The 21880-nt window shown below is 43.9% G+C and overlaps 1 protein-coding gene across 6 annotated transcripts in view; it reads left to right on the top strand.

Annotated features, from left to right (window-relative positions):
* Positions 1-21177, top strand: part of BPGM (bisphosphoglycerate mutase) — a 54463-nt gene extending 33286 nt beyond the window's left edge. The window contains exons 1-5 of one of the 6 annotated variants that reach the window (XM_052668218.1): positions 1531-1672; positions 1985-2042; positions 2469-2563; positions 8423-9075; positions 18059-21177. In XM_052668218.1, coding sequence (XP_052524178.1) covers positions 8475-9075; positions 18059-18237 — 780 coding nt within the window. In that variant the 5' untranslated portion in view covers positions 1531-1672; positions 1985-2042; positions 2469-2563; positions 8423-8474 and the 3' untranslated portion in view covers positions 18238-21177. Of the gene's footprint in view, positions 1-1528; positions 1673-1984; positions 2043-2468; positions 2564-6580; positions 6779-8197; positions 8291-8422; positions 9076-18058 lie in introns of those variants that run through there. The other 5 variants (XM_052668217.1, XM_052668220.1, XM_052668219.1 and 2 more) reach the window with 5 other exon arrangements.
* The last annotated feature ends 703 nt before the right edge of the window (positions 21178-21880 follow it).

Here is a 21880-nt window from a genome sequence, read left to right as displayed (position 1 = left end):
TGATGGCTGTGGTATTTAAAGAGAGATATCCCTCCTGGATAGCACTGTCCTGCCAATAGGGAAGTTAACATACGGTGTGTAGCTGTCCTTCCTGCAGCTGATTTTGTCATGAAATGATGCTTGTGTTTAGTTTGGAGTGGGGATGGAAGGCAGGGAAGTCGATGTAGCCATACTGATTTTAGGAGGTAACAGTTTGGAGTCCTCCAGGGGAAATAAGGGCATATTTATCTCCTTGTACGGAGTATGTTGTACTCCCAGACCTCTCTCAGTACAAATCTGGCCTTGAATGGAAAAGAACCATCAGATAAGCAGCAGAAAAATGATTCAGCCCTAGAAATGTGGGAGAACAACAGTGTGGATAAATGACTGAGAGAAGAGAGCATCTAGAACTTTTGCAGAGGAAAAACAGTCGGAGTGTTGAAAAGAGCCGGAGTGTATGTGCATCCAAAAACAAGGGAAGGGTTTCCGTGGCCACACATTTGCGGGGCAGAGGGAATGGGCACGTTCCAAGGATGGAAGGGAGGGGCACAGTTGGGGAGGGCATACACAAATTCATGCAGTAGGAAAACACCTAAGAGGAAGTTTTGGAGAGGTTTCGGTGTTATTAAAAAGTATGAGGATTTTGATTACAGGAGCTTCTTTTGAAGATGGAATTATTAAGGAAGACAGCTCATATATCAAGTAGTGCTAAGCAATGAGCTCAGGGTGTTCTGGAAGTTACTAGGCTTTTGTGGCAAACACTGGATCTAGCTTTAAACAAAGGAACTATTGTAAGAAAATGTACCAAGGGCATAGAGCATCATCAGCAGAGAATGCTCCCGTTGGCCACAGTTCTCATCAGCCATTAATCTGCCTTTCCTCCCTCCATTCTGTTTTCTTTCGTGTTGCCCTGCTTGGCTCCTGGCTGTCCTTCAGAGCGATGCAATTGCGCTGCTGCCTGAGCAGAAGCTTATGTGCTGAGAAAGGGAGTTTCCTAGACTGCTTCAACTATAAACATTCCAGCTAAAAAGCATCTGCTATGGCTTGGAAGGGTTCCAGAGCAGAGACCCTGAAAAACACTGCCAGCTGGCCTGCTAGATAATAGCTGCCAGAAGAGCGGAGCTGTCTGTGAGAGCTCTGAACAGGACACACTTTGGACTTGGAGCCTGAAATCAAGTTGTTTGGCTGCTTTTGCTGCTAATGAAATGCTTACGCTTCAAGCAAGCCCGTAAGCTTGCTTGAAGGCTATTGGAGATCATTGTTTTGGCTGGCCACTGCAGCCTGGCTAGGGCTCAGGTTGCAGCCTGGTGACCCGTGCTTGTGACAGCATCTGAGCACGTAAGGTATTGGCAGTGCTAACTCTGGGACTGCCGTTTCTGGTGCCTCTGGTTCGTGCCCTTCACGCTCAGAACGACACCACACATCTGCGAGGCGCGAACCAAAAGAACCGCGAAGCAAAAGAACCCCCCCCCCCACCTTCGAGCTGCCCCTGCTTCCGGCCGGCGCCAAGCTGCGGTGCCCGCCCACTCTCCAGCAGCCGCAGTTCCGTTGGCTCCCGACGGTGCTCATCCTCCATGGCGGCCAATCACTTCCTCCACTTCAGCCCAGGCGTCACGGGCGCGCGGACGCCGAGGGTTTATTAGGCGGCTCTGGGGACACTAGCTTTCCGGCGGCGGGAGAGAGCTGTCGCGGGGTGCGGGTCGGGCTTGCGATACGGCTGTAGCATTGCGGACGGGCCGCGGCCTGCTGTCGCCCTCCGGGTGAGGCCGCTAAGATTGCGGCCGCTGATTCGATGGAGCCGCGGGGGGGCGGGCGGATAACGGGTTGTGTGGTGGGGGCGGTCCGGGGACAGCAACCGGCATGAGGGTGTGGGGGCCCGGCCGCCCCTTGGCCGTGACGGAGAGCGGGGTCCGCGAAGGGAGGGGGGGCTGCGAGAGGGAGGCGGCGAGGCACGGTGTGCGGGTGGGGCGGGGAGCAGCGCTCTGGTGACCCTCTGTTTTCTTAGGGCAGGCCCGGAGGTGGCTGCATCGCGACGGGGCGGCTTTGTAAAGGGATCGAGCCAGGTGAGCTTGTCGTGGAAGCTAGACCTTAAAGCTTTGCCGGGCTGGTTGCTCTGCCGAGATGAGAGGTCGTCCTGAGCTAGCTCTACTGTGATGTGTGGAGCTGGGTCTCCAGAGTGCCTCTGTGTTATGTTTGGCCCTGGTCTGCTGCCTGCATCCTTCTGTGAGTTCTGGAGTTTCTAGTAGTTTTCTGCACAGTAGAGCTGCAGTAACTGCGGTATAAATGAATCTTAGGGAGCAAATGATGTGGGGCGTTAGGAGACAAATAACTTTCCTTTGCTGGAATTGCAGGAGTTGTTCATTTGCATCTTTTTGGGAAACATGTGTGCTCTGCTTTCTTCCAGCTCTGAAAGCAAATTATGATTAGTGTAACTATTTGCACTTGTGGTCTTTGTGTGTGAGCATTTGGTGTTTGTTCTCTTCCTGCAGGTAACTAACCGAGAGCTCCAGGTGCTCTGTGTGGAAAGAGTAGCTTTCAAGTCTCTGCTGGGATTTGTGTAGGTTGTTCCTTTGCCATAGGGAAGGTGAGTAGGATTATTTCCATGTGTTGTTGCTCTGAGGCTTTTCATTTAAATGCTCTGTAAGTAGCCTGATATTTAAACAACCTTGTCACTGCCAGTTCTCTGTAAACTTGTTCCAGAGTGGTGGTTTTGCTTAGTTTTTTGTTTTCAAACTGGAGCTTATTGGCCCCAGATGATGCTAGGTTTTAGGCCCAAGTACCCAAACAGGAGCATGTGTGAACAGGTGCGCCTCTATTGCTGGATCTTGTTTTTTGCATTGGGTCTTAAGGTGGCCTTGTGAATGACTTAATTTGTTCCTGTGGACAGTTGTTGGTCTGAATAGCGGTCATCCTGTTGTGGAGCTGGTCAATTTGCTAAGTAGTGGATTGTGGTGTGCAGTGTGGTTTCATGAGCTGTAGAAGTCCCTGGGTAACAATGAGGTCAGAAGCTGCCAGTTCTCTCAAGAAATTGATGAGGCTTGGGTAGCCAACAGCAACCCTAGAAGAGGCGGCTCTGGGAAGTGCTATGATGGTAAACAAAAGAAGGGTGTGGCAGTTTGTGTATCCTGATTGTTTGCTGGAGTTTGTGTGGTTGTAGTTGCTGAGATGGGATGTTGGGCACTCATGCTAAAGGCTGCAGCTCCAACTGTGTTGTCTCTTCCACCTACTGAACATGCCTGCAAAAGGTGTGCCCAGGTGGAGGACCTCTTGCAGCAGATAGCTGAGCTGCAAGAAGTGGTGATAAAACTGTGTGCTGTCAGGAAATACAAAGAGAGAGGCAGGTGGTTCCATATGTGTTCTGCCATGAACTCACAGCCAGAGACGTCCCCTCAAGACCAAACGGAAGACAGTGAAGTAGAAAACACAAATATAAGTTTTACACCAAGGACCAGCAGGAGGAAGAGGCTTTCTGTATTGTATAAGGTGCCCCAGAACTGCTGGACTGCGGATGAAGAATCCGGTGTGTCAGGGGAGAAGTAGGTGTTGACTAAGTCAGCTTGATCTGTCCCCCATATAATGATCTGTCCAAATAAGAAACAGCAATGGGTGATAACAGTAGGGGACTTCATGCTGTGGGGATAAGAGATGCCCTTTTGCTAACCTAGCCTGCTAGATTTTTTAATTTATACTTTAGGACTCTGATAAACCTGATTTGCTGGGAACTGATGGGGTCTGTCTGTCAGAGGAGAGGAAGAGCATCAGCCTTGTCAAGCTGATGAAGAGAACTTTAAAGCTGCTGAAGTGGGAGAACTTCAGTCCACTGGACTGATTGGTTTAATGCCAGTGCCAGCAGCAGGTGCCCAGGGCTGGGAGAGAGATCAGAGGTCTTCAGGGAAACACCTGAGGAACAACACAAAGAAATTTCAGCTACTTCATCTGACAAAATAGTTTCATTGGGAACCCAGCTTGTGTGCCTATACACAAATCATATGACTTGGGGGGGAAAAAAAAGATTGGGAATCTTAGTTAAATCTCAGGGCTGTGATATAATTGGCCTCAGTGAGACATGGTGGGATGACTCGTATGCCTGGAGTGCTGGAACAGATCTTATTTGGGCTCTTCAAGAGTTAGGAAAGGAGCTGAGATGGGTAGCCCTGTGTGTTAGGGAGTGCTTTGACTGTGTGGAGCTGAGCAATGGTGATGAAAGGATTGAGTGTTTCAGAGTAAAAGCCAGTAAGGCTGATATTATAGTGAGGACCTATCGTAGCCCGTCCAGTCAAGATGGAAAGGAAGATGCAATGTTCTATAAACAGATAGAAGTCTTATGATTGCTAGCCCTTGTTCTCATGACTGTTCTCATGTTCTCATGAAATGCAGTACAAGGAAGAAGATCTAGGGGATTCTTGGAATGTGTGGATGATGCAGGTGATGAGTGAGCTCACTAGGGAGGTCACCTGTTGTTTGAGAACAAGGAAGGACTTGCAAATGAAGTGGTGGTTGGAGGCTGTCTCAGGCGCAGTGCTCATGAAATGATCCTTGGTGAAGAAAGATGGTTAGCAGAACTCTTGCACCAAATTTCTAGAGGGCAATTTTCAGCCTGTTTGGAGACCTGGTTGACAGAAGTCTCTTGGAAGTGGTTCTGAAAGGTGAAGGAGTCTAGGGAAGCTGGACCTTTTTCAAGAAAGAAACTCTGGAAATGCAGAAGCAGGCGATCCCAAATGCACTGAAAGTCAAGCTGGTGGGAAGGAACTCTGGCCTAGCTGAATAGAAGTTATTTGGGAATTCAAGGTGGAAAGTTTTATGAACTGTAGAAGAAGGAGCGGGAAACTATAGAGCTGTTGTCAGGCTGTGCAGAGATGAAATTGTAAGGGCCAAAGCCCAGCTGGAATTCAATTTGACTAGTGCAGTTAAAGAAGATTAAGTGATTCTGTTAATATATCATCAGCAAAAGGAAGATTAAGGAGAATCTCGATTACTTATTGGATGTGAGAGGAAGTGCAGTGATGAAATATAAGGTTGGGATACTGAATGCATTTGTAGCCTTGGTATTTTTAAGGTCAATTGCTTGCAGAGTACCCAGCCCCCAGAGCTGGAATACTGACAGGGAGTGAAATGAAGTCCCTGTAATCCAAAGGGGTGACCTACTGTATATTTAATGTTCTTAAGACTCCAGGTCTGGATGGGATTCCAACTGAAGGAGTTGTTGGAGGTGCTCACTCAAAGTATGTGTAGTAATTTACCATTGGTCCTGGGTTGCTAGAGAGGTCCCAGCTGACTGGATGTTGATGAATGTGACTCTGATCTGCAAAAATTCTGGGAAGAAGGATTCAGGATCCAGAGAATTGCAGGCCTGTCAGTTTGGCTTCAGTACCAGGGAAGGTTATGGAACAGATCATCTTGAATGCCATCACATGGCATGTGTGGGATAACAGTGATCAGAAGCAGTCAGTGTGGATTTAAGAAGAGCAGGTCCTGCCTGACTAACTTGATCTCGTTCCATGACAAGGTGACCTGTTTCATAGGTGAGGTAAAGGCTCTGGGTGTTTACCTGGGTTGTAGTATAGTGTTGGGCACCATTTGCCACTGTATTCTCCTGGAGAAACTGTCTGCTCATGGCAGGTGTACAGGTTGCTGGGTGAAGAACTGACTGAATGGCCAGGCCCAAAGAATGAGTGGAATTAAAATCCAACTGGTGGCTGATCACCAGTGGTACTCACCAGAGATCAGTATGGGGGCTGATTTTTGTTTAATGCTCTTATCTCTTATCTGAATGGAGGGTATTGAGTGCATGTCAGCTTAGCTTGCAGTGTAAGGCAGGATTGTTGATGTGACTTGCAGAGGGGTCTGTGTAGGCTGAATAAAAGGACTGCACACAAGCATGTGAAATTGAACAAGAGTAAGTGCCAGGTCCTGCATGGGTCATAACTCCATGCAGTGGTATAGACTAGGGGAAGGTAGGTGGAAAATTGCCCCCAGCAAATGACCTGGGGTTGCTGATTGACAGCCAATGGAACATGAGCTAGTGGTGTTTGACTGAGAAAGCTGATTATATCCTGGCCTGCATCAGAAATAGTGTGGCCAGCAGGACGGGGCTAGTAACATTTTTGCCTTCTGTACTTGACACTTGAGTGACTGCACCTTGAAGTGTTCAGTTCTGTGCTCCTCACTGCAAAGGAGCATAGTAATGAGTTTGGATGTGTGCAGAGAAGCTGGTGAGAGGATCAGGAAATGAGATTTAATAAGGAGTGGTGAAGGAATCTAGGGGCTATTCATTTTGGAGAAGAGGAGGCTGAGACCTCATTCTTCTCTGCTCCTGGGAGAGAGAGGAGGGGGGATTAGAGAAGGTGAGGTGGCTGACTCTCAATGAGTTCTTTTCCCAGTCTATAGACATATCTGGCATTGCCCTGATCCAGGTGTAGCACTTTGCACTTGGCCTCGAACCTCATCAGGTTTATGTATGTCCACTTTTCAAGCTTGTTCAGGTCCCTTTGGATGGCATCCCTTCACTTTGTTGCATCAGCTGCACCCCTGAGCTTAATGTCATCTGCAAACTTGCTGAGGGTACACTTGATCTCACTGTCTAGGTCTTTGATAAAGATAAAAGCACCGGTCCCATGACTGTTCCCTGGGGGACATCACTCATCATCAGCCTCCACCTGTACATAGAGATGCTGACTATAATCTTCTGGCTGTGACCATCTGACCAATTCCTTACCCACTGAATAGTCCACACTCCTCTCTCTAATTTAGAGATAAGGATGTGGTGTGGAACCATATCAAAGGCTTTGCAGAAATCCAGGTAGATAACATCAGTTGCTCTTCCTTTGTCCACTGCTGCTGTATATCCAAACTGTAGGTTATCAACTTGGTGAGGCATAGTCTGCCCTTGGTGAAGCTGTGCTTGCTGTGTCAGATCACCTCATCTTGCATGTGCTTCCCAGACACAGAGGTGGAATATATACTCCTGAAAAGTCTATGCTTTTAAATAAATGTCTTTTTTGTAGAAATGAATGCTGGTGTGGTGGATGCTTCCCAAAACCTGGAGTGTGTGGGTCTAAGCTGTACAGATCTCAGACTTAGGGAGACCAAATTTGAGACTCTTGGATTGAAACATCTCCAACTGATTTCAGATAATGCAAGTTCCCATAAACATTTAAGTTCAGGAAATACTAAGTTCTATGTACAGAAATCAATCCTGAGACTGGTTTTGAGAGTAGACTCTCAGAGGTTAGAAAAGACCACTAGGTTCATCTAGTCCAACTTTCTGTAGTGCTCTTAGATGGGCTTCTGAGATGTCACACAGTTGACTAGAATATGTTTGGCTGCACTGGAAGAGTTTGAGTGTTTAGTCCAGAGCACACTGAGGACAACCCAGAGCTCATTTTCAATCTTCAGCTGGAGGAGATAGATGCTGCCTAGACTTACAGGGGCATAGCTGTATTTAATGAGTCAGAAAATATGCCATGTGTACCTACAGCAAAAATAAAAACATTAATCCTAGTTTATAAGAACGAAGGGAAAATAGCTTTAAAGTTAGGCAGGGGGACAAGATAATCTGTGAGACCAGTTCTGAATTCTATGAGATGAGTAGTTTGTATTGCATTGCATCTCAGAATTGTTTTTGACACACATGTGGAGGAATGGTGGTGGATGAGGAGGCAATGGTTGTCTGAAGAAGAAACAAACAGATTGTCGTAAGGAGGAGTAGGGGGAGAGTGTGAGGAAACAAGTTAAGAAGCGTGTAATTATAGTCAGATTTCAGTTGATACAGCTAATAAAGTTCTGTGTATTGCAAATTCCAGTTCTGTGGTGGGCCTTTCTGATTGCTCTGACACAGACTCAGTTACTGTCTAGTGTCTGCATACCAGCAGAGGTGATGTGGGCCCGGGCATCTCTTACAAGCTTGGGAGCTCCGTATCATAGAATCATAGAACAGCCTGGTTTGAAAAGGGCTGCAGTGATCATTCAGTTTCAGCCTGGTTGCCAACGACCAGACCAGGCTGGCGATATCTTTACCTCTAATGCTGTAATGAGTTAAGAGTGAGGGCTGCTTCATGATTGGGAACCACTGATTTGACTGAGGTTCTCCTTAAGCATTTAAAGGAGATCTGTAGACAGGAATAGCTTGCCCAAATTAGGGTTGGGCTGGATGATCTCCAGAGGTCCCTTCCAACCACTAGGACTCTGTAATTCTGTGCCATCTACCACTAACTAATTGGTTAGGTGGGCTTGTCCCAACCAGCTAGGTGAAAAATGGTGTTTTCCATATGTTTGAGGATGGAAAGAAATTGAAATACAGGATACCTCTCAGGTGAAAACATATTTAGTAGGCTCATGCTGCTTTGGTTGTTTTGATCCTGATAGCTGTCTGCTCTTTGCTGTCATAATGCATTACAAGTAGTAATATATGTGGGTTGTGTTTGTATGTCTCTTTTTTGCCCAGATGCCTCATTGTTAGATGCCAGACCAGTCATCTGTGCCAAGCTGCAACCAAAATGACTAAGTACAAGCTTGTTCTCCTGAGGCATGGGGAAGGAGCCTGGAACAAGGAGAATCGCTTCTGCAGCTGGGTGGATCAGAAACTGAGCAGTGATGGAATAAAGGAAGCTCAAAATTGTGGCCGACAGCTTAAAGCTCTGGGCTTTGAGTTTGACCTTGTCTTCACTTCTGTACTCAGGCGCTCCATCCAGACTGCATGGCTGGTCCTGGAAGAGATGGGCCAGGAATGGGTCCCCATGCAGAGTTCTTGGAGACTGAATGAACGCCACTATGGTGCATTGATTGGTCTCAACAGAGCCGAAATGGCTCTGAATCATGGAGAAGAGCAAGTGAAAATATGGAGGAGAAGCTATGATGTTACTCCACCTCCCATAACTGAATCGCATCCCTACTATGCAGAGATATACAATGACCGTCGATACAAATGCAGTGATGTCTCTCAGGATAATCTTCCAAAGGCTGAAAGTCTAAAAGATGTGCTCGATAGACTCCTTCCCTATTGGAATGAAAAGATAGTGCCAGAACTCAAAAGTGGTAAAATGATCCTTATATCTGCTCATGGCAACAGCAGCAGGGCGCTGCTCAAGCATTTGGAAGGTAAGGCTCTTCCTCTTCATCATCTTCTTCTCTTACCTGTGTGAAGTTTTGCATCTTGCTCTGCAGCATGTGTTGCTCATCTGGCCAATGTAATGTTAAATGTCTGTGGCCTACAAGAGAAATGTTGGAGCAGAAATCAAACAGTGGGGTAAAAGAGATGAGGAATGATCAGTTGGCTTATTGTAGCCATTAGGAGCACTATGTTCTTCATAAAAGAAACATAGAATGGCCTGTGTTGTAAAGGACCATCATATCATCTAGTTTCAGCCCCCCTGCTATGTGCAGGCTTGCCAACCACCAGACCAGGCTGCCCAGGCCCACATCCAGCCTGGCCTTGAATGTCTCCAGGGATGGGGCATCCACAACCTCCTTGGGCAGCCTGTTTCAGTGAATAATATAGATAATATCTTTCCCAACTGATAAGCAGCTGTGGGTTGTCTGGGCTCTTTGGATTTGTGAATTTCACAGACTCCAGCCTTCTGAATCGCCTCGAAGGGTGAGGGACCAACAGCAGCAGTAGATGCTTTCCCTTTCTTTCCTTTAGCTTTCCAGTTTAAACAAATGTATTCAAGCTGAATTTTCTGGTTAGTCTAGGTACAACCTCTTTCACTGTTTTATTTTTTAGCATCTACTCAGCTGTTTTGTCAGAAGAGTTGAAGTCACAATCTGTTTATTAAACAAGCAATGCTCTAATGTGTAGAAGAATAAACTGTCTTGGGCTGTGGGAGACATTTGTGACTACATTTGAGGCTTTCATGCTGATTCTTTACTTAAAAAAGCTGCTGTGACATAGAGTTCTGTAGCAGGTAGGTACTTGCTAAAGCTTTTGCTGTGTTATTTCCATACATAAAAAATGCCTACCAGTCAAAAGCTGAGCTAGTTGGTTGATTATCTGGGACCTGGAAAAGATGCAGCTTGCTGTTAAGTCATTGCTAGTTTTTCCTCCCACCTCTCTATAATGTCACAGCATCCAATACAAGCAATTCTGAACTAGAAGACAGGCTGCAGTAATTTCTTCATGAGTAGAATAGAATTTAGTGACTGCACATGTACAAGAGCAACCTTAGAACCTTGTTAGAAATACAGTTGCAAGACCAGATTGTGTCCACTCAGTTTTCCTAACTATAATCCTTTGTGTATTACCTCTGTAGCTGTGACTGCCATGCACTTTTTGCATTCAGGCCTGCTGGAACAGTCAGTGCTGCTGATGCTTTAGTAGGATTCAAAAGCCCAGAGAATGAGACACCTGAGTGGTTTCTGGAACCCTAGAGGCAATGACTCTGGGGTGTGGATTGCTTGGATGCAGGAGGAAGACTGGTTCAGCCAGTTCTACTGATTGTGGTCAGTGTGATCACAGAATCATTAAGTTTGAAAAAGACCCTTAAGATCATCTAATCCAACTGTCTGCCTTCCACCAATGCTGCCCACATTTCCAGGTGTTGAGCAGCTCCTGGGAGGCCACATGCACTGTGCTCACTGCAGAGTGGCCCATCTCTGCTTCCAGGTGGCCATTAAAAGCCAGCTCAGCATTTGGGAGCAGCTTGGCTAAAACCCGTCTGCTCTGAAACAGTGGGGTTTGCTTGCTTCACATGATTCTTCTCTTAGGTTTGGAATAACAGGATTTTAAAGTGACTGTAGGCCCAGATCTTCTCATGATGTATTACCCAAAAGAATCCTCCCTGGCAATCTGGTGTGATGTACTGCGTGAGGATGTAACAGCAGCTTACCATCACCAGGCATTCAGAGACAAACCCTGCGTACTGCCCTGACTCCACTACTTCCTGCTCATGCAGCATAGGTTTTGTGAACATCAGTTCATTCTTATCTACACCTTCCCTACTCTGAAAGCTTCCTGCACAATGGTGTCACTAGTCCATGGAAATCAAAGGGCCTGCATATCTTTGCAATTGTTCATTGCAGGCATAATCCTTTAAAGTAAAAGGGACAGAAGGGCAGAGGGATCCCCAATCACTGTGTCCTCTGCTAGCACCCTGGAAACTGAACCATGCTTGCTCAGCTCCTCTGGGAGTGGGGTGCTGCAACTTCTGTGGAAGCCCTGGGCTATGTTTTGTGCAGTTAGGCACCAGAGCTTGAGTGAACGGCATCATCAGCAGGTGATGGTTTCTGCTTTGAGATCAGTGAGAGCAGTATAAGCTGAAGTAGCTGCCAGGATTATTTTTTTCTGAGATGGACTTGAGTTAGGTAGAATTCCTCAAGGGCTGTTGTCAGTGCCAGTGTAAATAAAACATCTGAACAAAGGAGTATTTCTGATATTACAGCCTGCATATTTTTTTTGCCCTTAACTCCAGTATATATCCGCCTGGATAGAAGTGGTGCCTTGTCTGTAGTGATGACTTTCTTTCTCTCCCAAAAGACTGTGAGCTGCTCTGGAACTGGACCTGATGTAAGAGTGCTCCGGGCTTGCTGGCCTGCTGTTGCTGTAGCACTCACTGTGAAGTGGGCTTTAATTTGTGTGAACTTTCTATGATATGCTTCATATGTGCTATACTTTAGAGTAGCATCTGGGCTCCTGTATCTCAGCTGCAGCTGTGGTATTTCTGGCAGTGGGAAAAATGGGCTTCAAATGCCTTGAGCATTGTTCCTAATTGAGTAATTGGTTGTCTTACTACTAAGTTAATAATTGAAGCTGTAGCTCAAATTTTAAATGGCACTAAATATTTTCATTGACTTGATCTGATGAAATAGCTTCAGTTTTTTTGGAATGAAACTTAGTGACTTCGCTCAAAATTTTCTCATGTTATCCTTGAAGTTCCTTTTTCAGAGACTTTTCTTTTGAAACAGGCCTGTGGTTCTCTGAATCTGAATGCTCTCCTTGTTGTTAATTGGTAAAAAGAGCTTGAATTATGGTGGTTTTCCACTTGCACACACACACAAAAAAAAAAATCAGAGCAGCAGAATGTCAGGCTAACAAGGGTTTGATTGTAGGTTTGGATTTTGCTTTTCTCAGTGCTCGGAGTAGACCTCAACAGGACAAGTGTAGGATCTGTCTGTAGGATGTCACAGTTTGCATGAGATGATTTAGAAGTGGAACTGCAATAGTCTTGATGAAAACAGTGTTTAACCCAAACTGGATGGTGCTGTTGTGTGCTCAGATGAGAAACAGCAGCAGCTGAGAGCTTGCTCTTTTGTCCCTTTGTGCTGAGTTTTCAGAGCACTTTGCTTTGTTTGCAGGTGATCTATGCAGTGCACAACTAAAAGCTGGTAAAGCAAAAAATAGCTTTCACTTGCTGTTAGGAATGGAGAAGTTCTTCAAAACATTTTCTTCCTCTACTGACAGCTGTCTGTTTGCCAGTGGGAGTGTCTTGTTAGATGTCAGTGGCTGTTTTTGTTCTGTGACACTGCTAGCACTGACTGAGCTGTACTTGCCTTTTACACAGTGCATTTTTCTTTTGCGATGTGCCATGTCTTAGCACTGAAAGCACTGGCAACAAGAAGTTATGAGAGCGTGTAAAATAAGTGTCAGACTTGTTCTGTTAACATCACTCTGAGACTTCCTATTGATTGTGAAAGTACCAGTTCCTAGAATCTACTAAATAAGCTTCTTGGATGCATGGTCTATGTACAGGTGATTCTTTCAAGTTATTTTATTTGATACTTCTGAGACCCTCTTAGCAGACTAGGCTTGCGAAGACAGCATTAGTGTAAAAACTGTATCCAGCTTGCCTTGTTGGACAGCAGTATAATGGGTGCTGTGCTGTCTTTTGGCTCAATTTTTCTTCCATTCTGACTACTTATCTCTGAGGTTGGTATTAAGTACCTCCGGATGAGGTCCTGGAGAAGACCTACTTGTTGCATTCCCTTCCTGCTGAAATGATGCCACCTTTTATATATGGTGTGGTGGTCACTGAGCCTTGTCATGCAATTATTCAGGGAAAAAAAGTTGCTCAGGAGGGCAGGGGTTATCTATCTGAAGAAAGATGTGGGTGTCCCACACCTTGGGCTTGGCTGCTTGAGGTCACAGATGGGGCAGTTCTGCAACTGTGCTTTTGGGCAGGATGGTGAGTGGGAAGATGAGCAGAGAGAGCGCTGCCCTCAAGGACTTTTCTTTTTGCTCTACTGTGGGTCCATTAGTTTAAGTGCTGGAGCTGTGCATTGTGATTCCTGGGGCAAGCTTGAGTCCTCTGGAGGACTACCTAGTAAGATTATTTTGCTGGTGTTTGCAGGCTGATATTCTTAAGGAAATGCTACTTACGTGATTGTGGTGTCTGAGGGTGGTTAAGAGAAATCAGCTTGAGATGATCCATCAGTTCTGCTGAAAGATGTACTTCCGTCCTCCTCTAACTCATCCTATTGTTTTTCTGCTGTTTTTCTTGAGCTTGAGCCTTTGTATGAGCAAACTTGGCTTCGTCATTGCTAAAAACAGCAAGAAATAGGTTCATGACTGTGGAAATACAGCCTGAATCTCTGCTGAAGACCTGGGCATTTTTCACCCTGCTTGTATAGGAGACAGCTAATTCTGGTAGCAGCAGATCTGATGTCTCTTTCAGTGCATTAAATCTTCAGGAGTTCATGGCAGGCTGTGATTTCTTGGCTGCATCAGAGTACTTTAGATTCATGGTTTGTTTTCCTACACAATCTCATTTGGGCCTCAGTAATGACCACTGTAAAATTCAGGCCATGATCGAGGTCAGTTTATGTAATGACACAGGAGGAAAGCTTGGCAGGCATAAGGGTGAAACAGATGTAGAAGATAATATGCTGCAGCTGTGGCAGTAGCCCACCCATCTTCCTTCTTGCCTTCAAATCTGCACAGTAAGATTAAATGCTGTGGAGTTCAAGAGCCAAGTTATGACACTTTGCCTATTTCTATTTTACTGAAGCAGGTCCTCTGCCAGCTTGCAAGCAGCTGGTATCCATTTAAGGAGGGCAGAATCTGGTCCTGAGTGTTTAACTTAATGAAAATACTGATGCTTTAGTCTAAGTTTGCAGGAGGGATACAAGGAACTGATTTGGATCCTGACCACAGAGCGGCAGTTCTAGACAGAGGCCTTTGTTGGCTGAATTTAGGCATGTGATTGTGTGTGTTCTGTGAGATGAATCATGTGGCTTCAAGTGTAGTTAACATGCAAGGGAGGAGGGGTGTAGCTATTCTCAGTAGCTGTTCACAGGATGGCTGAAGTTGGTGTGTTGCCCTCTGGGTCCATCTGGTCCAAGCTCTACTCAGATGGGCACCCAGAGCCCATGTCTGGTGGCCTTTGAAGACTTCCAAGGAAGAGACTGTGCAGCATTCTGGACTACCTGGGCCAGTGCTCCACACAGCATGGAAGTGCTGCCTTGTATTCAGGGGGATCTTACCATGTGCTCCCGTTTGTGCCCACTGCTTCTTGTCCTGGAGCTGGGTATTGCTGAAAGGAGTCTGGTTCTGTCTCTGCACCTTCCCTTCAGGTATTCATAGACACTAAGATTCTCTGAGCCTTCTCGTTCTCAAGACTACAGTCCTGGCTCTTCCCTCCTTTCATTAGAATAGAGATGAAATGCTTCAGCCCCTCAACTATTTGCTGCCCTTTGTTGGATTCTTTCCAGTATGTCCATGATGCAAGATTATAGGTGAGCCTCATCACCTGAGTGGAGGGGAAGGATCACCTCTTGACCTGCTGGCAATGCTTTGCCTAATGCAGTCCAGGAGCTCTCTTAGCAGCAAGAACACATTGCTGGCTTATGCTCAACTTGGCATCCACCAGGACCACAATTCCTTTCTGTAGAGCTGCTTCCTAGCTTGGTGCCCCCCATCATGTCCTGGTTCCTGGGGCTGTTTCTCCACAAGTGCAGGATTTTGCATTTCATGTTGAACTTGATGAAGTTCCTGTTAACCTGTTTCTCCAACCTGTTTGAGATCCCTCTGGGTGGCTTCAAGGCCTTTTGGTATATCAGCCACTCCTCCCAGTTTCCTCACTTTCAAGACTAGTGAGGTTATGCTCTGCTCCATCATCTAGATCGCTGATGATAGGCAGGCCTGGACCCAGCTCCTGGGATACACTGACCTTAGATACTGGGATACAGTTTGTCCTTAGATCATTGATTGCCACCCTCAAGGCTCAGCTATACAGCCAGTTTTCAATCAAGAATTTAATCCAGCTCTTCAGAATGTGTTCCTCAGACTGTAAAAACAGAAGGAAAACTTAAGAACAGGTAAGAGGGAAGAGAAGCTGAACCAACTCTTGCAACAACTGGCTTTGTTCATAATTAATAGGGTTTGCCTGTTTAGGACTTCACAGAGTGCAAGTATTTCAGAGCATTTAATGGGCTACCACAGGTGAATTTTTCAAGCTTGTAGAGTGTTGTGGAGAAATGTAATGAATCTGATCAGTTAATCCTAAAAAATTGTCTACTAGTGAAAGTCTCCTTGTTGTGTATTTCACACCTGAAAAAAAAGCCTGTGATTGATCATCCAGTTCAATTAAATGAAGCGTAAGTGAGCTAGAAAAGAATTCTGAATATGACTTTGAAAGCATTTTCTTCTCTAAATTCTGTAAGATTCTTATAATGATTATGTATCTAATTGCTTCGTACTGTACAGCTGCTATTAAGGAACAGGTGCTCAAGAGATTAACATGGGAAGTATCTGCTTAAAGAATGGGTTGACTGGTTTTGTATTCTGAAGAAGGCACTCTGAATGCTTTGGCAGTGTGTGTTCTTATAATTTTAAGTAGGCAGGACTTTTAGTTTTAAACCTGGGAAAGACTTGATTCCAGCAACCTAGTACCCTTCTTCCCATATGAAATGTAATGTGGTTGTGACACAGTCCAGGTCAGATGAAGTGCAAGAAAAGGTCACTGTGCTATAGTTACAGCTCATGAAGTAACTGGATAGCAGCTTAGCTTGCTCTTGGAATGGCCAAATGGTAAGAAGTGATCTCTTTACTGTCTTCCTAGACTGTTAAGGAGTGTTCTCTCGGTATTTTTCCTGCAACTGAGGAGTTTGTGTGGCAAGTGTGATCAACATTTTGTTTCCTGAAGAAAAGCACTCCATAAATACAAATTCAAAGGAGAAAACTAAGTGCTTGCTTGTTTATCCCAGGCTGTACTCCTCTTGCTTTGTACATCAACACTAGTTGACATTGGTGTGGTCTCTGTGTTCTGTAGCAAGGGTAAAACATCTGAGAAACCATGTAGCAGCAACTACTTCTGTAATCCAGCTTTAGAAAAAACCTTTAAATATCCTGCCTGCTGACCACATTCTGTGGTTTGCTTACGTTCTCCTGTGTGACTTCATCTGTTTTGTTTAAATCTGTATGGTTTAGTCTGGGAGGCTGAATTTGAGAGCTGGGCAGAACAGTTCCTAGGGCCAAGTTCCCTGTGGGTGCGTGGTGACATTTGAATGATGAAATCTGTGTTTAAGAATCCTGAAAATAAGGACTTGGACAGCTTGGCTGCTTGTTGTGCAGACCAAAGTTCTTGAGAAAAATGTTTGCGCCCTGGTGAACAGATTCTATTTTCCCCATGGACTTCTGTGTAGTTCTAAAACTTGATAGGCTCCTTAAGTGCTTTTATGTAGGTCTATGATTCTACTCGTAGATGAATTATTTACCCTTTAATATAGAGATTAACTGGCAGGGTATGTGACTTTTTTGTACTGATAGCTCAATACAAAATAGGTATGTACATCCTTGCAAGGGTTTATCTGTTTTTTCTTGCTCCTTTCTGAAATGAAGTGCTGATTTGCAGCTGAACTGATTACTCAGTCCAACCAAAACAGGAATAGGTCACTACAAAAGTTTTGTTTGCGTAGTCTCATAGCAGCAGCATAAAATTATTGTCACCTCATGATTACTTTTGTTTTTTGACCTGATGTCATACCGCTGTGGCTGAGTGGTGAGACTTCGTTTTTCTGTGTGTGTTGGCTCCATTTTTTCTCCTTGATGTGAAAATCACTGGTAAGCTTACACTCCTGCTCTGAGAGCCACCTGTTTTGTTAGCTGGCTTGAGAGAATTTCCTTGTTTTTTAGTCTAGTTCATATGGTGTCGTAGTTTTAGAAGCTTGATAGTGCACTTTTTCTAAGTATGAGTTATTGAAGCTGCTCTGTTTCACAACAGCAGACTTTCACTTTGGGAAATAATCTTTAATCATTGCTTCTTAACTGCACATGTATAGAGCTTATGCAGAAGCTTTGTTTAAATCTTGGCCTCAAAGTTCAATTGGACATCTGTAGAATTTTGTTTCATGTAAACATAACCAGCCATTTTGCTGAGCTTAGAGCCCCGGAGTACTTTAAACAGGTAAAAATTTTCTCCATAGGTACACCTTAATAAAGTAGAAAATGAGGAAAACACTCTAAGTTGTATAGACTGACTTTTTGGCTTTTCTTTGCGTTTTTCTCAATTGAATGTAGGGATGAGTATCCTGTATGTAATTCTGGGGCTTGTACTGAAGACAAGATGTCTTAAACTTCTTTTTAGGAATCAGCTGTGGGAAACCAGTGTTCTTTACTTGCTTGCAACTATCTTAAAAATCAATTGTTACAAGGTGTTGCATTAAAAAAAAAAAAAAAAAGGAAACTTAAGAGAAAAAAAATAACCTTAATATCCTGTATCTTTAAAGAGGATGTTTGTATTGATTGCTTATCTGAGGCCTCTTTATGTTGGGATAATACACATTGACTCTAATGCTCTTGAATTTTGTGTGTATGATTTGGGAAGATGTAGAAAATCTATGCTTAAAGTGTCCCGTATTTAAAGAAAGTATACAGGGCAATTTTTCCCTCTACAGTTCATGCGTATACCAAGAATGAAGCAATTGTCTTCAGGTTGTTGGAAATTCCCTCCTGTAGTTGTTCTTAGAACACTAACCAAGCTGTGGTCTAGTTGGGAATGGAAATTGATCCTTGAGTAGCTGCTACTGCTGAAGGAGGCTGGAATTATGTTCTTAAATGCTTCAAGACCGGATAATCTCAGAAATGAGGCTGAGCAAATAAGCAGTTAGGAAGTTATTGATTGCTGTAACTCTGAGTTTTTGTCTTTGGCAGGCATCTCCGACAAGGACATCATGAATGTTACTCTCCCCACTGGTGTGCCCGTACTTCTTGAACTCGATGAGAATCTGCATCCTCTGGGCCCTCACCAGTTTCTGGGTGATCAGGAAGCTATCCAAGCTGCCATCAAAAAAGTGGAAGATCAAGGGAAAGTAAAATCTGCTGAGAAGTAAAATCGCGAAAGTTACTTTTGAAGTGTGTGTGGGGTGGTTAAGTGATTTATTTATGACTGCTAGGTTGCACTGTGTGAAAATCTCAATTTCAAGCACTAAGTAATCAGAAGGGACAGTTGTTGAATCTGTTTGGCAGGTGAACCCTCTGCCTTTCAAAAACTGGAATTCAAATCTCAGCGTGAGATTATGGATACGCAAAAGGAAATACTGTCATTCAGGTAATGGGAACTTGCAGGGCAGTCTCACTCAGGTCTAGGTTTGATGATGGTTCAGGAGTGGAAATAGAGGGGTATGTTATTGCCATCTACTAGACCTGATCTGTTAGTGGGGAAAAAAGCACTGTACAGCACCAATCTTACTGGACTACTAAGTCCAGGTTGTTACAGGTACTAACAATGTTATTCACAGACAGAATGACATGATTCTTCTTCCAATTGCCATGCCAACTTTTTTTCTGTATAAATTCTTTCAGTCTTTCCAAACATGTTCTATTTTACACTCTTCTTTCTCTTATTTAAAGGTTCCCCAAGGCCATTTCATGGTCTAGGGGTGAATTTTATAGAGATACTTGGACTGTTAGAGCTACTGCAATCTTTTATTACGCTATCATTCAATTTTTAAGGAATCTAGAAGAGATCCTTCTTCCTGCACCATCTTCACAAAGCATTGCACAACTGTGTTTTGTTGGTTTGCAATAATGGGATTTAACTCAAACTTTAACTGCAAATTAAGCACAAGTTTTCCTGCTTGATGTTTAAATTATATCTTAGCCCCAGTAAGCAACCTTAACAGTTCTGGAACATAAATAACATGCTACTAGAGACTTGAGAAACTTGTTAGAATTGTTTCTTTTTTTCCTCAGTGAAACTGGAAATACAAAGCCCTTCTCTAAGCTTTTCTGAGTTGGAAAGAACAGACAAATCTGTTCTACAGTAATATTGCTGTGTTACTGTTGGTAGACCTCTCTGGGCAGAAATGCTGCATAGGGCACTTAAGGTGTATTACTAAATGCAGCTCATGTAGTTATCAAGCTTAGCAGTGAAAGATGTTCTACAGTGTCTGAAAGTGTTTTCTTATAAAGCTCTCCTCACACTCAGCTTGATTCCTGTTGAGTGTGACTAGTGCTTTGGTATTAAGCTTGAACTGTGAGTGCACTGTAGTGTGTTCCAGCATTGAGATGGTTTCAAATTTGAGAGTGAATTTGGGATTGTTGTTACTTTAATTTTAATACGACACAATTATTCAACATTTGACCTCAATTACCAGCATTGGTGGCACTTGTGTATGCAGTGTTTGAGCTGAAAGTGTTTTCAGCGTGGCCCAGCTACAAATCTCAAAAGGCTAATAAGTTTCTTTGGTATGATAGTATACACTTCCTAAAAACCTTAGACTAACTCCTTTTTGCAGTGAGCAGCTTGGTAGCTAATTTTATAAGTGTGAAAATGGCTTTTCCCCTGAGGAGAGCAGTGTGACAATTTATGCTTCTGACACAAACTGGAAGGAGTCTTTCCAGGTCAGATACCAGCTCACGTTAATGTGACAGGAGCTCCATGAAAGATGTCTTTACTAAATGGTACTTTCTCTTACGTGAACAATGCTTGGGATTTTCTTGGGTTTTGTTTTAGTAGCCCTTGCAACAGGAACAAAGTTACTTGTTTGTTTTTCTTAAGAATAAAATTGGTAGGTTTCTTTTTCCTTTGTACAAGCCAGGGTATTCATCTCGTTTTCTCTGAAACCCTGTTAGCAGCTTTCCTACTACTATATTTGTGACTCTGCTTGACTTTATGGGTTTTTAGTTTTCAGTGCATAGTGACTCAGAGTCTTAGTTGATACTTGGTGTTAAGGAGTTGCATTGTTGATGACAAAACATACTTGTCCTCCCTCACTGCACTGACTGCTGGCACTGATTAGATTTCACTAGACATCCAGTTATGTTCATTGCCAAGAAAGAAATTACTTTAGATTCATTAACAAGACAAGCCTCGCCACATGTCATCAGTGGTAGCAGCATGTGTCAGGATGTGGGCTTAGAAAACATGATAATGTGCCCAAATTCTCTTGTTGTTGTGGTATTGTAATGCTGGACTTGAGGACTTGAGACACAGGTGGAATCTATGTGGAAACAAATCCAGCTGAACTGGGAGATGCTCTCTAACAGAAGAAGAGCACTGATGTCTGATCTCTTCTGGGCTTGCAGTGGGGAATGGCAAGGTGAGTAAGTGTAAAGAACATTCATGTTTCTTTCTGCACCTGGAGTGATACAAATGACTGAAAACAGCCTTTCAGAGCCTTGGATGGTCAGGAAAGAGCAATGCAGTGCTTTCAGGTGGCACTATTTCTGTAGTGCTTCCTGAGACAGGAATGGTGCTAGTGCCCTGGCAGGTTGGACTTCATTTGCTTTGACTGTGACTCCAAAGATGACAGGATTTGGTATGCACATCTGGCAGTAATACCACCTCACAAAAGTATTGGATAGAACCAGCTGGAGATTTCATTCATCTTGAAGGCTTTGATCTTCAAGATGAATTTTAACACCTTGCACTACTTGTTTCTAAATAGCCTTGTAATTGTGTGTATTTTATGAATTAAATTTATGTTGAAAATAAACCAGCTTTCAGCAGTTGCATTAGGAAGAATTCCTGGCCTTTGGGCATAGCTACATTAGAAGAAAAGAGAGTCTTGCTGCTGGTGGCTTTATAAATTGGTGGGTGGAAAACATTTCTCTCTATATTTGAATATGCATCAGTGCCTCAAAGTCTTATAAGGGTAACCAGCGTCTCTACAGTTGACATCATGGATGTGGTTGATTCGGATGTTCTCACACTTTATCTTGTGGATCAGTAGCAAGTAGCTCTAGAATTCTCTTGAAAAACTTTTGTAAATATGGTGGAGCTGACAGGTTCTTTATAACTCAATAAATGCACCTGAAATGGAATTTAACTTGGTCTCCGTCTTTCTTCCTTCTACTGCTTTCCGCTTTGCTTCCTTTCTTGGGCTGATAGGTAAATAAAGCTGTGACCTTCAGTGTTCTGGAGCTCATATCAAGCAGTCCTTGATCACATATCACGCGGTCAGTTGGTTAAAAATAGAGCAAATACTGCCTCATCTTTGCATGCAAAGAAACTGTGCTGAAAAAATGCATACCTGTTTGAAATCTACTTTGGAACAGCAAATTAAACATTCAGAACACAAGCTAAACGAATGTTCTCTGTTGTACATTTGCTTTTTTGTAATAAGTGCTGTTTGATGTGTTTAAAACTGTGGCTTCTGAACATGAAGCCAACTAAACCCTCCAAAGGGCTCTGGTGTGAAGCCTGCTGCGGGCTGCTTGCTGCTGATCTTAATACAATACAATAAGAAGACTTTAGGTAATGTGATGGGAGGAAGTGAAGGCCTTAAAGGTGGGACATTCGGATGGAAAGAGGGAAGATGCAGCTGTATGACTGAAATGAAAAGTGTACTGAAGAAACACCTTTTAAAAGCTGGTTTTGTGATGGTATTGAGTCATTTCCGTACTGCTGTTGAGTGTTTTTTAATTATTGCTAGCTAACTGAAGGTATATTTTTACTCTCTTGCCTCCCACACAAGTCAGCTTTGGTACATTGCTCCACCTTGCTTAAAATTTGTCTTAATTATACCTCAA

The sequence above is a fragment of the Tympanuchus pallidicinctus genome, unplaced genomic scaffold (genome assembly GCF_026119805.1).
Source record: "Tympanuchus pallidicinctus isolate F22 unplaced genomic scaffold, pur_lepc_1.0 scaffold8, whole genome shotgun sequence".
Lineage (NCBI taxonomy): Eukaryota > Metazoa > Chordata > Aves > Galliformes > Phasianidae > Tympanuchus > Tympanuchus pallidicinctus.
Note: the sequence above shows the minus strand (reverse complement) of the source record. Positions and strands in the feature narration are given on the sequence as shown.